The 18,028-nt window shown below is 43.6% G+C and overlaps 1 protein-coding gene across 2 annotated transcripts in view; it reads left to right on the plus strand.

The window, feature by feature from the left end:
- The window catches only part of Grin2a (glutamate receptor, ionotropic, N-methyl D-aspartate 2A), a 280,661-nt gene that overhangs the window by 170,618 nt on the left and 92,015 nt on the right, over positions 1 to 18,028 (plus strand). For both annotated transcript variants that reach the window (XM_013011440.1, XM_013011441.1), the window contains one exon: positions 10,319 to 10,433. In XM_013011440.1, the coding sequence (XP_012866894.1) occupies positions 10,319 to 10,433 (115 nt within the window). The remainder of the gene's footprint in view (positions 1 to 10,318; positions 10,434 to 18,028) is intronic.

An 18,028-nucleotide genomic window follows, 5' to 3' on the forward strand; every position in this document is an offset into this window, starting at 1 on the left:
CTTTCAGGGACCTCGCTGCTTTTATCCTGTGAATGTGCCAGTGACTTCCATCGCATGATCTAAAACAGCTGCCGGAACTCCAGCCACTGTGGTTTCCTTACAGCCAGGAGGAGGAGGAAGGAACAGAGATGGGCTTAGGTCTGCCCTGTAAGATACTCTCTGTCAATTATACATATCATATCCTGTCAGCCAGAAAATACTCACGTGGCTAGGCCTAACTGATAGAGTAGCTGGGAAATGTAGACTTTATCATTGTTGCCTGACTAAAAATGGGAATTTCCCGTCCTAAGGCCAAAGAGGAGATGAGAGAAGATACTGCTGGACAATCAGAGATCTCTGACACCCTTCCTGTGTAGTCTTTCATACCATTAGAAAACTCTGTGAGCCTCTGGCCTCTCTCTGGAGAAAGGAGAAATCCACACTTAGCTCTAAGGGGAGAACTCAGGTAACAAAAGGAAAGGATCTTACACAACATTCAATGCATATTACAAACTAAATTCACCTTAGTCCCTTATTTTTATGTACTTGTTTTCGCAGGTAGTTAGGACAAGATTCTGGACCTTTTAATTTGGATACCAGGATTCTTTTCATCTTGCAATATGGAGGAAAAGTGTCTTGATTGTTTGTGGGCTTTTATTGTTGTTGTTGTTGTTTGTTTCTGCTGGTGCTGGGGTTTGAACTCAGGGCCTGGGCACTGTCCCTGAGCCTCTTTGTGATCAAGTGCTCTACCACTTAGCCACAGTGCCACATCCTGCTTTTTCTGAGTAGCTTATTGGAGATAAGAGTCTCACAGGGACTTTTCTGCCCAGGGTTGGCTTCAAAATCCAATCCTCAGATCTCAGTCTCCTGAGTAGCCAGGATTACAGGCGTGAGCCATCACTGGTACCCAGTGTGGTTTTTTTTTTTCTGATTAGCTTAAAATGTGGCAGCCTGGGAATGTAGCACAGTAGTAGAGCATTTACCTAGCATGTGCAAGGCCCTGAGTTTCATCCCTGAGTTGCATGTATGCATTTATATACATGTGTATTCTATACATCTCTATGTACATTCACAGAAGCACACATTTAAGTTTTTTCCAAGTAATAGCTCATAAATCATCCAATATACTAAAGATGTACAGAAAGGTCAGCGTCCCAGAGTCCCACTGGTACGTGCCGTTTCCCTCTGCCTTTGAGTCGATTCTCAGATTCCTAGTGATTCACGGAGCCCAGGTAGACACCCTGATGAATAAACAGGTCTCATTGTCAATGGAAAAAAATAAATCGCAACAAAAGACAGAGAACTAAGACTTTAGTTCACTCAATGAATATGTATTGTGCATCCACTCTGGGCCAGAGACTGTTACAGGTTGTGCCCAAGAGATAAAGCTGCAAACAATGCGAACAAAACCTTTGCTTTCACAGCCCCCTATTTTCCAATATGGACATAGGCAGAAATTCTTGAATAAAAAAGAATCACCTTGCATTGTGAGTTGGCCCATATCATCTCATTTTTATTCTCTCTGTTCTTTGGGGGCGAGGGAGGGCAGTGATGTCCTTACCCACTGGCCCCTTTGTGACGTGGAGTGATTTGGTAGCAGAGGCACGGGTGACTGGGTCTGCTCTCAGCGGGATGCGACCTCACCAACTCTTCTGCTCTTTCAGGTTAGAAGCTCATTTCATGAGCTGGTTCCTTTGGCTTTCATGGCAGCCCATTCCAAATAGTTGGGTAAGGTACTAAAGGTTAATGGAGATGCGTTCACTTCTACTCTAGCAGTGTCATAAATACTACCCAGAATTTCCAGATTCCCTACTCCTGGTACCTGAGAAAACCCACACTAAGGAACAGCTGTAAGATCAGTAAGATGGGATTTAACTGTTCTTTTAAAGCCACTTTACTGACAGCCACTGAGACTTATAATAAACAGATATCAAAAGTGAAAAGTAAGCCAGGCACCACTGGCTTGCATCTATAATCCTAGCTACTCAGGAGGCTGAGCTCTGAGGGTCACAGTTTGAAGCCAGATGAGGCAGGAAAGTTCATGAGACTCTATCTCAATAAACTAATCATAAAAATCTGGAAGTGGCTCAAATGGTAGAGCACTAGCCTTGAGCACAGAGAGGCTCAGGGACAGTACCCAGGGCTGAGTTCAAGCCTCAGCACTGGCAAAACAAACAAACAAAAGCAATAAACCCCCCAAACAACAACAAAAAACCTAAGCAGTAGAATCACTTTTTGTGGTTGGTTAACTGGAAATGAACATCAAATGTGTAAGAAGGTCCTCAAGATCTAGGTTTGCTCATTTCTGTGTTCACTTAGGAAACAAATACTTCTCCCTCCTCACCAAGGATTGAACCCAGTGCCTTGTGCCTGCTAGGCAAGTGCTCTAACACTTGAGCCACATCCCCAGCCCTCAACACATACTCTTAAATTCTTACTGCAATACCCAGTCTATGACTTGTTTTAGAGTCTGAATGGTTCAAAAATTAAAAAGGATCCCATTTTCTGTTTTTTAAAAACTCAGTATTAGTCAGTCAAGATAACAAACGTTATTACTTTTTCAAATGGCCACAATGGAAGTTGTGTTGGAAGACTGAACATTTCTCTAAAATATATATATATATATATATATATATTCCTTTTCTTCATGCTGTCGTTTGTGTGTCTGGCTCGGATGATATTGGCCTAGAGAATCAGATTTGTGTGTAGAGTTATTAAATTCTGTCTTGACCTTTACATCTCAGCTCTGCTGTTATACATTTGGTAATTGTTTGGTGGAGGGGAGGGAGAATTGGGAAACTACCAAGAGTCCATGAGATTGTTCACAAATAAGAGCAGGGAGGAGAGTACAGCTGTCGGGAGATTTCTGGGAAGAGATGGAGCAAGGTGTAGAGGGGCGTCGGAGGGGAGGAGAAAGGGGAAAGGTGCATTGAAAGGACTAAATAATGGTAAAATCACAAAGAGGGAGCACTAATGAGGAATGTAGAATTCCTCCTGCCCACAAGGGAGTCATTTTGGGTTTCTTTCAACAGTGCTAGGATCGAATCTAGGGTCTCACACATGTTAGATGAGTACTTTGCCAACACACACACACACACACACACACACACACACACACACACACCTGTCCATGAGGACACACACACCTGTCCATGAGGAATAGTTAATGGAAGGTGAGAGAAAGAGAGAGTGGGGGGGCGAGAAAGAGGGAGGGAGAACACTGAAAAAGACAGCCCTTAAGGCCAAAGGTATCTCTGTCCACCAGGAGGAAGATGGAAAGAACACACAAATTTCAAAATGACAATGCCTGGAGATTTTAGAAGAGATGAAAGAGAACAGTGGCTCTGTTTTCAAAGTCATGTATGTCAAATGACTACTGAAAGCACTGCAGCACCCAAGGAGGAGGCATTCTAGGGACAGCCTGAGCCAGGAAATGGCCCTGGGAACTTGGGAAATGGCAAAACAGATAGAAAATTGACCCCAAATCAAGGCACACTAAATGGGTTACAGTGTCACTTATGAAAGAGAATTAAAGTCCAAGGGGGAAATAGCAAATAATAAACATGTCTAGAGAACATTTCAAATAATCAGATCCGGGAAGTTAAAGGAGACTTAGCCCTGTAAGACAGTAGAGCTACAAGAGAAATGTGGAAGAATGAGACATTGTAAGTAATAGTTAAAGGAGCTTGTGCAACCCCCAAGGGGCTGGCTCTTGACAGGACAGTAGGACACTGGAAATGGCTTTCCAAAGACTGAGCTGTATCATGACAGGGTGTGAGAAAATGTGATAGGGTGGAAAAATAATGACATGGAAATTTGACATCAGAGTTAACTATACTATTTGGTAGACAGCGTTTGTGTGCTTAGGCAAGCTGTGTGCACTATTAATTAGTGAGGTTAAGTACATCAAGCTCCATGGGTAGTTCACGTGTTCCAACCCAAGCCATTATTTTTACAAAGATGGAAGAGGTGGGCAGAGAATGTGAAGGACACTGCCCAAGGTAATGCAGTTGGTGAAGCCTACTCTCCCTCCTCCACCTTATCACACTTCAATAACAGAGAAATCCAGCAATCCAGCCTCTCAGTCTTCACGTTTGTCTTTATTGAGTCCCATCTCTGCGCTCAGCAGGTATTCATGAGAAATGCAATGTGTTGGGTGAGTTCCCTGTCTTCACAAGGTCTACCATCTACTGGATAACAAAAACCAAAAGAGAAATCTAGAACAGCCGTGCAATAGAAATATGGCAGGCACTTGTAGAACTATTTCTGGTGATGCCTAAAAGCATAGAGAGAGGCAGATGGAATTAATTTTAACACCGCGTTTTATGTAACCCAACATGTCTAAATCGTTCCGATAGGAAATCATCGTTAAAATCAATCACATGACTTGAATTTTTTTGCACTTTTTTTTTAAAAGCAGACATTCTCCTGGATCCAGGGTGTGTGCTTTATTCTTATGGTGCATTTTAATGTACCCGACAGTCACCTAAGGCTGATGTGACAATGCGGGTCTAGGGAGCACTTGGCACTTCCGACCCAGTTTCTTTCCTTTTTCAACACAGAAAAATATAGCCTACCTGTTTTCCTTTGTTACCTCGATCACTGTATATCCATCCTTCATAGAAGACAAAACACAAGAATTGTGTTTATTTTACTTGGACCTCAGCCTCATGTACCTGCAACTCAGATAGGCATGAGATCTATGGCCTCTGTATTTATATATTTGTGTTAGGCTTGGTGGAGTTACCACCATTCACGACAGTAACACAGAAGTGGACGTTGGCAAATCATTAGAATCTGCCCAGCTTCAATATTTTGCCAGCCTGCTTTCATGCATTTATTGCACCTGCTGGGAATATTGAAGCTGTAATTTGAAGCCTAGTAACAGCCAGAATTTTCTAGTACTTTTTTATCTGATCACTAAAGGTTTATAATCAATCTTTGAGAGATAAGCAAAACTGTGATAAGATTCTACTGTTAATACAAGCACCCAGCAGGTGATAATGGAGACCAAGCAAGGCACAGTACAATGGTAAAGCATTTTGCTCTGGAGCAAATTTAAATGGGAAGAAAGCCCAAGAAAATATGGATTGTCCTTCCTAGAAATTGGATGGGGGAATTGAAGGTAATAGGTATCGCTCCTTGCCAATTTCATAATGAAATTACTGCTCAGCAAAAATTTCTGTTAGCATTTTTTTTCCTCCCAAGGGATTGAACACAATAGAGTAGATAAAAAGAGACAACATTAATAGTCAATGTATGGAGTCACTCACTGGTCCAGAATATTGAATCTTAAAGGAACACAGAACATTCCGGAACATGACAATTCCCAAAGAATCTTTCTATATATTCTGAAGAAGATTGATGGATTCTAAATAATAGTCACCCGCTTATTCTATCTGATTGAAGAAAAGCAAAGTGAACCTGAGAAATAGAGATGGGAAATCGAAGGAGGTTTAAATACATTTAACAAGCAAAAGCAAAGAAAGATGGCCACCAGGACAGGCTGGCTTCTTGATTAAAACAGTAACAGTGACATTCAGTTCGTGTGACAGCCATTGCCTGTGACTCTCCCCAGGCCTGTGTCAAAATCCAAATGGTTGCCTGATCTGTGATGTTAGTCAGCTTCCTGTCACTGTAACAGATACCTGAGGTGATCTGTGATTGGGGACGTTCAATGCTGGGCTGCGGGGAGGTAACACACTGTATGGAGGGAGTACATGGAGAAGCAAAGTGCTTCTGAGACTCCCTTAAAGGCATGCCCTCAATGACCTAAAGACCCCTCACTAAACCACATCTTTTTAAAAGGTTCATCACTGCCAGTAACACCACCTTGCGATCCAAGCATTTATTTATGTGTGGGCTTCTGAGAGCACTGACGTTCCAACAACTAGCATTTGTCTATTCCAAGAAGATAACCAACCTGGATATTTCAAAAACTCTTGATAACCTACTAAACATTTTTTAAATTTTTGTACCAATATTTGGGGCATTTGGTGAACCTTATTAATAGTTGGAGAACTGAAATCTAGTCGGAGAAATAAAAGCTGTCTCGAAGAAATAACCTCCAAGAATTGGCCGTGCTAACAACATGCTTTGGGAAGCTCAGAGAATGAGTGGCTAATTTTCTACAAAGTCAGTTAAAGACCAGTGGTCATCTTTGTCTCCAGTTTTTATATTGGAATTCCATGAACGGTGCATTCCATTGAAGTTGCTTGCTGGGCTGCCTTCTTTGATTTCTCTTTTGCTTTGATGACTACAAAGCCCTGTGTATTCATCTCCCTGCACCTTGCAAACTTGCTCTTCAGACCTCCACCGTCATTGAATTGAGGATGTGTATAATTCTGATCGTGAGGCTGGTGACGCACTTACAGCTCTGTCTTGCGTCACTCCCCAAGTTACTTCTCCTGTCTTCCCCAGATCTCAACCCTCCTGAACTGATTCTGTCTCATCAGATTCATCATAAAGTTTCAAAGCTCTCTGACCTTGACTTTGCAGGTTTGCAAAATATCTTTTCCCTTCCCACCTTCATTTCCTGTTCTTTCTTTCCAACCAGCCAGAACATCTTCCAACTTGGTTCCTGATTCTGGCCCGAGAATCTCAATAGGACTGTCCATTATTTTCCTATGCTCTTGCAACTTAGTTCATGATATCCCTATTTTCATACTGATTACCCTTTATTGCAGATATTTTTGCCCCTCTCCCTTTGTGCATCTTGAAAATTATATGATTATTTTGTGTTGTTTTCTTCTCAAAGTTCTTGGTATGGGGTATGATATGATAGGTAGTAGGTAGTCAAGCATTTCTTTTGACAGAAGGATGAGTAGAAATGGATGGATGATGACTGCATTGATGGATGGACATATAGATGGATGGTTGGATGACTATATTGATGGATGGATGGATGGATAACTATATTGATGGATGGATGGGTGGATGGATGGGTGGATGGATGGATGACTATTCATGGATGGACATGTAGATGGATGGATGGATAGATGATTGTATTGGTGGGTGGATGAGTGGATGGATAGATGACTATTGGGTGGATGTGTAGATGGATGGATGGATGATTGTTGATGGGTGGATGTGTTGATGGCTGGATGGGTGGGTGGATAGATGTATGGATGACTGTATTGATGGATGGATATGTAGATGAATGGATGGATAGATATCTGTATTAATGGATAGGTGTACAGATGGATGGATGGATGACTGTATTGATAGATGGATGTGTAGATGGATGGATAGATGGACAGATGGAGGATGGTATTAATGGATGTGAGGACAGATGTGTTAGCCAGTGTCTGGATGGAAAGATCAATCCATATCGATGGATGGGTGCCATTTTGGATGGTACTCTGTCAATTTACTTGAACACCAAGCCCCTACAAGGTTTTTGGCAGTGAAATAAGACCAATACCTCAGAACAAAGCCAAAATAGCTGAAAGTAGTGGCAACCTAATTTAAGTTGCAGTTATTTGAGAGCCTGATGGAATTTAACTAGAGTCCAGCTTTCCTCTAATCTCCCAGTTCATGCCAATAATTAAAAACAGGTATATGTGAATGTCCCTTAGATGAGCCCATCTGGACCACACCCCTTGGTGTGGACTGGTCCCATACCGGCCAGCAAGCATCAAAGGGAAGAAAGGGCATGAAAAATAATTTGTTATCTAGACAATGGGTTGTGTTTAAGTCAAGAAAGTCCATGAGACCCTTACCTCCAATTAACCGCCAGAAAACCAGAAGTGGAGCACTGGCTCAAAGTGGTAGAGTGCTAGCAGTGAGCAAAAGAGCTCAGGGACAGCACCCCAGCCCCAGAGTTCAAGGCATATGACTGACAAAAACAATTGAAAAATGAGAAATTAAAAATAAATTGAAGTTCTCTCCAACCGTGGGAGAACTTTTCACTTCTTATACTTAAGGCCTTTAAAACAAAACCCAGATGCTTTGGCCTATCACATGAGGACCCTGATCAGCTGACACGGGAACTTCTCCCAGGCTTACCTCACTGCACACATCATGGCCGTCAGCCTCACTACAATGTCTCCTGCATCTCCTTGTGTGTATCATTGCCTTTGATCCATTCTTTTTTGTTTCAGATGCCTCCTCTGGTCAGAATGCTTTTCACCTCTCCCACCCCTTCACGCTTCAGGATTCCCCACAAGGGCTCCTCAACTTTTTCCAGGTTGAATTAGGGGGCCTTTCCTTCGTGTGTTCCTAACTTCTCACATTTGCTCTCCACTGATTCACAAACAGCCTTCCAAATGTTGATGTGTCTGTGTCACTGAGGTGTAAGAACATGGGTCGGAGAGCAGAGAAACACCGTGTTTTTTAAAATTTCTATATCTATAGGAATCACAGGAAGGCCTGGCAGATTACAGACTCACAATACACAGTTGTGGAGTGAAGACAATACCTTTCTAGCAAATAATCAGAGATCTCCTAAATGCGTCAAATAGGATAATGATTACACTTTGCCTCTCCTAGAATGGCCTTGTTGCAGTTGTTCTGTGGTATAAAGTAGTTGATTGCAAAGAATTTGGAGAAGAAAGGCTGCTTAGAAGAAAATGGAAAATACCTGTAATCCTTCCAGGCAGACAGGCTCTTGTTTTTTATCCGCTTTTCTGCTTGCTTAACATTATTGTAATGAGCATTTTCTCCATGTCATTAACTTGTCTTTATGAGCATGATTTTTAATGATCCACATGGTCCACTGAGCAGATGCACAATAAGTACCGTTGCTGGAGTCCTGGTTCTCTTTGATGTGATGTGGTCAGCACTGGGGAGGGCCAGAGGACAAAGACCCACAAGGCCAGTCCGTCCTTGTGGAATTCTCTGTAGCTTCATGCTCCTCTTTCATTGTTCTACTTCCTCAGCTGCGCTGGAGGCTAAGGGACTACCAAGCAGGCCTTGAGTGAGTCTGTCTCTGTGGATAGCACTGGCCGTGCTTCTGTCATAGTCTTCGAATGCATTGAGGCTTCATTGTTGTAGTTTCTGACTTTGTTAAGTGGCCACAGCAGTGTTTCCTTGGCTGTCTTTACCATTACATCCTGAGTCCATCCGGACCTCAGCATGGTGGCTCTGAACAGCGGTGTCGGAAGGCAGATGTTACCATCGCGGAAGTCCCTAGGCCGAAAGTTAGCTGCAGCATAAGGTGGATACTAACAGCCATCGTGGTTGGCCTGTCCCCACTGCTAATCCAGCACAAAATCCTGCTGCATAACCCCACTCGGCCTGCTTTGCTTTCCCTGCCTATTCTCCCTTTACCTGCTTCTCTTCTTCTTCTTTGGCCACAACCAGCGTCCAAGCCACCACTGTCATTCTCCTTGATTGCAAGATTGATAGCACCCTATAAACGGCACCCCTGTATCCATCCTACCATTCCTGCCCATGCTCTACAGAATCTGGAACGAGGCTGTTAATGTCCCTTCCTTCATTAACACCCTTCAGTGTCTTCCCAAAAACAGATTATTACAAAAATCCTCACTGTTTTGCCTCCATTCAGCTTCTCAGCCTCACCTCCTGCAACAAATCCCTCTCTTTCTCTCTCTCCTTCAGCCTCCTGGTCCTTCATCTGTATTAATATAGGCCTTCATCTGTATCAGTACAGGCCTTTTGCTTGTACTGTCCCTTTTGTCAGCTTGTATTTTTTTCGCATCTAGTTAGTGCTCACTCACCAGTCAGGGGAAACGACACGTCCTCAGCCTTACCTCACACCTGTTTCACGTAGCGCACCCTTCTTTCTATTGCAGCACGTATCCTAGTTCTGTAATTTACCAAGTAATCACTGCCCTCTCCCTTAGACTATAAACATGAGAGCAGGGGCATTGTCTGTTTCCTTACCCAAGGAGCCGAGCCCTGATATGTAGCAAATACTTAATAAATAGTAGTTGAATGAATAATAAATAAACAGGGCATCATTTCTTTGATGTTGACTGGAATGTCCTGTGGTTCACCAGCAGTTTCCTTCAGAGAAGTGTGTTACAGCAGGATGGAAATATGCATTCAGATTCTTCTCTAAGAAGCCAGCAAGCACTACGGCTCTGACTGGTCAGAAGCATTCCTGTTCCTAGAATAGGTAGTTGTTTATGAATGTCTGCAGGGGGCGTGGGGGGTGGATTCTGAGAATGAGTCCAGGCTCACACGGGAAGAGTGTGCCAGGTCAGGCATCAAGGCCTGAATGGGTCCCCACCCTTGCATCGATGGCAGCTGTGTGAAGTGAGAATGAGAAGACGCTGTCTACATTTCACTCCGGCAGATGGTCGCGTGGTCTCACAGGCCTGTCGCCTCTAATTCATCCCTAAAAGGTTGTCTTCCTCTCTCTTTCTCTGTCCAGATTTATGGTCAATGTGACATGGGATGGCAAAGACTTGTCCTTCACCGAGGAAGGCTACCAGGTGCACCCCAGGCTGGTGGTGATCGTGCTGAACAAAGACCGCGAGTGGGAGAAGGTGAGCGTCCTTCTGTGTACCCAGCCCAGGGGAGGGAAGGGAAGCGCAGGCAGAAAAGGGACAAAGCTAGATATTCCGCCCAGGGCACTTCCTGTCGAGCTGCTCCCGGCTCCATTCCCTACGCCAAGCATGCCTCCAGCGAGGCAGTCTGGATGTTGTAAGGGTCAGGGGAAAGGCTTCCTGGGGAGACCCTGTGATTGGGGTGGGGGTGCTCTGTGTCCGGGAGGATTAGGAGAGCTGGCACCACCGTGGTGGCAGGTGCTGACTCCATAGCATTGGTCTCTGCAGTTTGCCCACATTTCCTACATGTGCGCCATTTTCACCCTTTTCCAAATGGCCATCCTCCCCGCGTGTGCCTTCACTTACGCTTACTTTAACTAAACTCACTTTACCTTTGCTTTGCACATGCAACAGAAGTCCAGGAGAGCTATGGAGGAAGAAGAGGTGGCTTTGGCCTGGGGAGGATCTAGCTAGCAGGAATCAGGAGAAAAATAATGCTCTACCAATGGAAGCCCTGGCTTGGGAGGGGGGGAGGGCGGCGGGCATGACAAATCCCTGGAAGGGAAAGGGTGAAAAAGAAGCGTAGGGAAACGTTCACATCCCACAGCAACCGGGTACACATCCCAGCCAGGACACGAGGAACATTCCCTGGAGTGGCCCGGGTTTTGAAATATGTTTGGAAAGAATGAGGCGATACAACATGCAAGCTCCAGCATTAAAACAGCAAAAGGCCAATCACAAAACATCTATCTCAGTAGTCCCCAAACATGGCCGCGTATTACCAAACAACCTGCATGTCAATGAAGAAATAAGGAATAGATTAGAAAATATTAGAAATGTATTCTTTACCTGACATATGTGACTATAACCCCTGTGCATGTGACCTTTATAATAACAATAGAAAGTGTTAACAATGTTGACAGAAGGATAACGAAAAGACAACCGAACTTGAAGAATAAGGTCAAACATGGTGGCTCATGTCTGTCATCCTCGCTACCCGGGAGCTAGAGATCAAGAGTATCATAGTTTAAGGGGAAAAGTCTGAGAGACCTCATCTCAACCGATAAGAGTTGTGCACCCATGTCTCACACCTACAACCTAGCTACTCTGGAGGCTGAGAACTGAGAATCTCCATTCAGATCCAGCCCAAGAAAGACAAATCTTATCTCCAGTTAACCAGCCAAAAGCTGGAAGTGGAAATGTAGCTCAAGTAGTAGAGTGCCAGCTGTGAGTGAGAATGTGAGACCCAAGTTGAGGGTCCCAATATTGGCACCAAAACAAAAACAAAAACAAAAATAGTCATTGAGTGGTCACTTAGGCAATTCACCCAAGTACAGAGGATAACTCGATTTATTTAACAAATATTTATTCAGTATCTGTAATGCATCAGTCTGTACTCATGATGCACAGAATCTGTGAACAAGACCAAAAGGATGTTAGATTGCAGCGTGGGAGAAGAAAGTAGACTGGGGCTCTCTTTTCCTGTTTTGCTTGAAGAAAGCATTAGAGTCTAGTCAATGGCCCCTCTGTTTCTCTTCCTTTTGGTATACCCTGTAGCCCTCCTTTCTAAGTGGCCAGTGCCTCTGTGAATGTGTGGTGTTGCTGAATGCATCTGGGACTTTGAAGGTACTATCTTTCATTAGTCTGTGTTGTTTTCTTGTATTCCTACCTGTTTTTGGTGGGGTTTTTTTGGTGTGTGTATGTGTGGGGGGTAATTTAGATTTGAACTCAGGGTCTGGTACTCATTCAGTTTGTTTGTTCAGCTAGTACTCTACCACTTGGGTCTCACATCTTGAGTTTTGCTGGTTGTTTTGGTTATGGAGTCTTGTGGTCTGGTTTGAATGACAATCTCCACCATCTTAGACTCCTGCATAGCTAGGATGACAGGTATGAGCCAGTTGTCCCCTGTTTCTCATAATTTTTTAAAATCCATCCTTCAAGATTTAATTGTTCTTACCTCTTAGATTGCATAACTTAATTGACTAATTAATTAATTGATGTGTCAGTCCTAGGGCTTGAACACAGGTCTGGGTGCTGTCCCTAATCTTGAGCCACAGCTCTGCTTCTGGCTTTTTGCTAGTTAATTAGAGATAAAAGTCTTATGGACTTATCCTACCTGGGTTGGCTTTGATCCACAGGTAGCTGGGATCACAGTCATGAGCCACTGGCACACAGTTAAATTCATTTATTTATTTTTTTATTATGAATAGGAAGTAGAGAATTTGGGCCTTTCTACCGGTGCTGTTAGGTTTGGGAGTTCTTTTTCTTTTTTCTTTTTTGCCATTCAACTGCTTATGAATACAGTGTGTCATGATCACTATCACCTCTTTCAGTATTCTTACCCCTCCCTCCCAGCCCACCCATCCCTCACTTTTCTTAATTTTGTAGGATATGTATTGAATTTTTGCCATTTAAGAAAACAGTTTATGAATACCATGAATCTTGATCACTTGTCCCTTCAACATTTCACCCCCTTTTGACCCACCCCTTCTCTTATTTTTCTTAATTGTGTGGCATTCTTGACTGCATTCTCCTCCCCTTCCCCTTTTCATTTATCAACCCCTATTCCCTTGGTCCCACCCTCCTTCTTGTAAGTACCCATTTCCTGGAACTTATTTTGTTGAGCTTTGACTTAGTCTTTTTTTTTTGTCAGTCATAGGGCCTGAACTCTGGGCCTGGGCACTGTCCTTCTGCTCTTCAGCTCAAGGCTAGTGCTCTACCACTTGAGCCATTGCACCACTTCTGGCATTTTCCACTTTTGTGGTGCTGAGGAATCAAACTCAAGGCCTCATGCATGCAAGACAGCACTCTACCACTGAGCCACCTTCCCAGCCCTTGACTTAGTCTTTGTAAAGAATTATATTATTCAAGCCCAGCAGAGAGACTATTATACTTCCCGTTAGTTCTGGGGATGCTTTTTGGAGCTGTAAAATCATGCTCCGCGGTTGGGCTTAGCTGGTCCTGGGTCAGACATGGCTCACACCTGTGAATTTTCTATGTTGATTTTGGATCTGGCTCACTTGCTAGGGAATCGGCTTACAAGGTCCTAGTAGTACAGGTGGTAGCATGAAATGAAAGAAAGCTGCTCTTGATACGTTCCATTTCCAGATTTACAAAAATGCCTTTTAATATTGTTTCGCCTCCTTCACATTCCTGTTCAAATAGAGCAATCTCCCCCAAACACGCGGCTTGGGAACTTGCTGGGGAGAGTTGCTTAGAATGTACAAATATGTTCTGTAGTTGGTCTGTTCTCCAAGGCGCACAGGGGACAGAGCCTCAGAAACAGCTCCCTGCACTTTTGACTCTAAGAAGGAGAAGGTAAACACCAGTCCTGTCATCCTTAATATGGCCCCAGCACCACAGGCTGCAGGGCAGGTCAGCAGGGGGCAGCGCCGCAGATGCCAGACGCGGCAGCATGAAATGAGGGTGTCATAGAAAACGTGAGGAGCCCTCAGAGGGGTGACTGCCATTTGTTGGGCCTTGGTGTGTGACTGGCATGGATAATCCTGAGCTCTCTACCCCTGGGCATTGCGGATACAGAACTCAGAGCTCAACAGGCTTTCTCTTGCAAATCCAGGAATCTGTGCTTCGTCTCTCCCTTTTTCCCTGAGATTCTGTTCATCTTAGAGTGTGGTGGGCCCAGGACTCCCCAATACCCCGGATGCAAGCCAGTCAGCAGTCAGGCCAGTCCAACCAACACCCTCCCCAGCGCTAGCGGATCAGGGCTGCAGTCCAGCGACCAGGAGGCAATTGGTCTTGTCAAGCAGCTCACAACCAAGCCAACCCTGGTCTGATGCAATGTGGGGTCTACTGGCTATAAGGTCCATCCCAGGATGCAGAGGACAGAGGTGACCTTGGCCTGGTCACTTGGGAGGGTCTCTGTCAGAGTAGAGACGCTGGAGTTGGGCCTTCAGTGAGAGACTGGATTTCACCAGATTGAAGCAGTTTCTTTGTTAACTGTATCCCCTCTTCTGCAGATGCTTTGAGAACAATTCTATTTACTGTTCTAGTGTCATAATCAATTTTTAAATGAAAATATATCCAGGGACAGGCACACACCAGGATGCCTGTGCAGACCGGCTCTTAAGTAATTTTTAAAATTAATCAATAAAGATTATATGTGTTTATGGTAGACAACATGAGGTTTTGACATAATGCATACATTGTAGAAAGGCTAAACCATGCTAATTAACACATCCTAGATTAGCTATAGGACAGATATATACTGAGAGAGCTATTTAAAGAAAGTTGTTTAGAGCTGTTTTGAAGTTTTGATTTCAGATATAAATAGGGCATAAAACATACATATTAAAGTTACACAAGCATCTCATCCCATAGATTAAGATTTAATTAAAGATAATAAGATGCCTTAGAGGTCTGAGGGCCCCTTAGGATGTCTTCCTGAAGGAACAGCCCCTGCTCTTTCTCTGATGGGTCTACAGCTCTTCACTGTCGCCGTCCTGTTTGCTTTCTCATGACTGCCCTGAGTTTCAGTTTTCGTCTGCACAGAGATAGCGCCAGAGGCCAGCCCCCATCCCACCCCCATCTCCAGGTCTCTGGCTTTGCCGATCAGAACACCTTCCCACGTGGAAAACCCACAGACACCCAGTCTTATGGGATCCAAGGCCAAACGCATCATCCTCCATCCTCAAATACGCTTGTTTCTTCTGTACCCCAGGGTCAGAGCTTTGCCTCCCACTTGTCATCTGCTCGTGCTCTGCCCTCCAGTATGCCTGGCCCTTGGGCATTCTTCTCTCTCCTCTAAAGACACCTATAATTCCACATCTGGGTAGCTCAAAGGGAAAGATCTGTTTTCCACAGGCCTGCGTGCTAGTGCTTCGGAGCACCAGCAGCTGTGCTGTCATTGTTTGTGTGCAGGATCATCTCGACTTAGAGGCTGAACCTCCTCTGGAAAAAAGTCTGCCCCTCTCATCTATGTCTCTCTGTCAGCGACGATGACTTCACTTGCCATTTGTCAAGAGCGAATTTGTACCGAGTGCAAAGCAGAGGATTTTTCATTGATGATCTCATTCAGTCATTTGGAAAACCTTCTGTGCAGTAGTGTTCTGACTCCTTCTTCCAGCCTGCAAACTCAGGTCTCAGAGAGACTGCTACAGATCCCCAGGTAGTAGCTATGAACACAAAATGCAGTGAAAGTCCACCTTGCCCCCAAACGGTGTGTCCCTCACTGGGGCATCAGACGGAGTAAAGGGGTAGAGGGTTACTTCAGAAAGGAGATCAAGTGAACTTTCTCTAACACTCTGAAAATGGCACCAGCCTCCTTTCTCTCTCTGATGCAGGAGACCTGGCTAATTGGAACTTGGAATATGACTATTACTTATCACATCTCCTAGGTCTTGGGTTTTCTGGTCTGCAGCAGTTCCGTCTTCCAGTTCCTTCAGGAAGGGGAGGTCTTTCCTGTCCTGTGCAGAATCAAGTAGGTGCCAGTTAAGAAATTCCTAGCACATATGCTAATAGATAAAGGCTGATTGCTTTCTTGCTTCTGACTGTAGCCTAGGGACGTGTTATCGTGTCTCATGAGGCCTGTGGATACACAAGGGGCGGTGGTTTTCATCTTCAGCTGGCCCATCGTAAGTGCACAGATGTGTGGAGTGCACTAAGGTATTTCAGTACATGTATATGATGTGAAACAATCAGATAAAATCATTGGCATAGCCACCACCTATAACGTTTATCCTTTTTTTTTTTGGTGTTAGAAACATCCCTAATTCTCTAGGGACTACTTGGAAATATGCAATTAATTGCTGTCAATACTAATTAACCTGATGTGTTACAGGACATTAGAAGTGATTCGTTCTATCCAACTTCATCCCTGTACCTGTTAACCCTCCTTACTCTATTTCCCCCTGGCCCTTCTCAGCCTCTGCTAACTTGATGTCGTTAGGGAGTGTTATAGAGCTTTTCTTTCCAAATCGTCATGTGTTTCCCTGCCTTCCAAGGCCAGGTTTATCCATCCCTGACATCATGTTTACTCCTGCAGAGCCCAGTGGATTTGCAAGAACTCATGAGAATGTGCAGGGTTTTAATGTATCTTGTGTGTGTGTGTGTGTGTGTGTGTGTGTGTGTGAGAGAGAGAGAGAGAGAGAGAGAGAGAGAGAGATCATTAGTCTACAACAAGGTTCTTCCTGCCAGAAGACTGGAGTGTTTGTGCAAATATTATACTTGGCTTTTGTACACACAAAGACTGTGTACAAGAAATCATGAAGGAAAATCTTAATTGTAGGGACACCAGTAAATGACAATAGATAGAACACATTCCTAGACTGCACCATGTTGACACACTGCAAGCAAACAGAGACACACAGAGGCTTGCTTTGCTTACAAGGACAATAACAACAGGCAGGTAGAACTTTGTGTTTTAATTATAGCCAGTGCTGAAAGTCTTTCAAGCTTGTTTTTTAGGTTTTCAGTTTTTTTATGCTTCCATTTCTGTCATTTAATAGTAAGCATTCCACAAATACTCCTTGGATGGAGAATTAATGAGCAGACTCCCTCAGGAATGAGGAACGAGTCTCGGGTGAACATGTCTTGTCCACTACCCACCTTGAGAAGGATGGAGAGGCTTTATCCCTACCTCAAACCATTTCTGAATCTGAATTTCCATTTTTCTGAGGATTCTGATGCTTGTTAAATATCTAAAACTGCTGCTTAGGGGCACAGACGTTATTCTTTATAAGTCTAAAGTGATCTCCTCTGGATCATTCTGTTGTGAAGACACCTTGATTCTCAGTCTTGTGTCTTTATTATTTTTTAATATACTGATTAGGAAAAGAGAGCTATGGTTCAAAGTGGTAAAGCTCTAGCCTTAAGCAAAAGAGCTTAGTGACAGCAACCAGACCTGAGTTCAAGTCCAGGGCCAACTCTCTCTCTCTCTCTCTCTCTCTCTCTCTCTATATATATATATATATACATATATATATACACATATATATGTATGTGTGTATGTATATATATATATATATGTGTGTGTGTGTGTATATATATATATACACTTATTATTAGCTGTTATGCTTACAAGATTAATAGCAGGAGAGAAGGAATGAAGGCAATTGAAGTCAATGTAACCCTAATAGGGCCAACTAAAACACTGTCTATGGTTGCCTATTAATTTGTCCCTAATAAGGATCTGAAATCAGTCAACAATCTAAATGAGTCCAGGCATAGATTCCTCAAGATAGAGAGCAGCCTCTGATCCTCTGAGCAGAGCGCAGAGCCAAGCTCCTTTAGATGGCAGACCTGCAGACCTGTCAGATCATAAATAGGCCCTGTTTCAAGTAATTAGCACCATGAAAGAAGCCTTCTATAAAACATTGGAAGGAAAGTTAAGGAAATGAAGAAACATACTTGGTAGAACCTGAATTGTATTGTAGATGAAGAGACTTTATACAATAATCTTTTGGGACACTGCTGAAGGGCTTCAGTTGGCAGAACAGGATAAAAGATAATAGGAATCATTAATAAGAATCAAACATGGGAAACATTTGTTTAGCATTAACAATATGGCTGCAGGAGACTGGGAATTCATCTAATTCCCACATAAGCACTGAGATGTTAACACCCCCGTCTTTTATGAA

Source organism: Dipodomys ordii, unplaced genomic scaffold (genome assembly GCF_000151885.1).
Source record: "Dipodomys ordii isolate 6190 unplaced genomic scaffold, Dord_2.0 Scaffold14, whole genome shotgun sequence".
Classification (NCBI taxonomy): Eukaryota; Metazoa; Chordata; class Mammalia; order Rodentia; family Heteromyidae; genus Dipodomys; species Dipodomys ordii.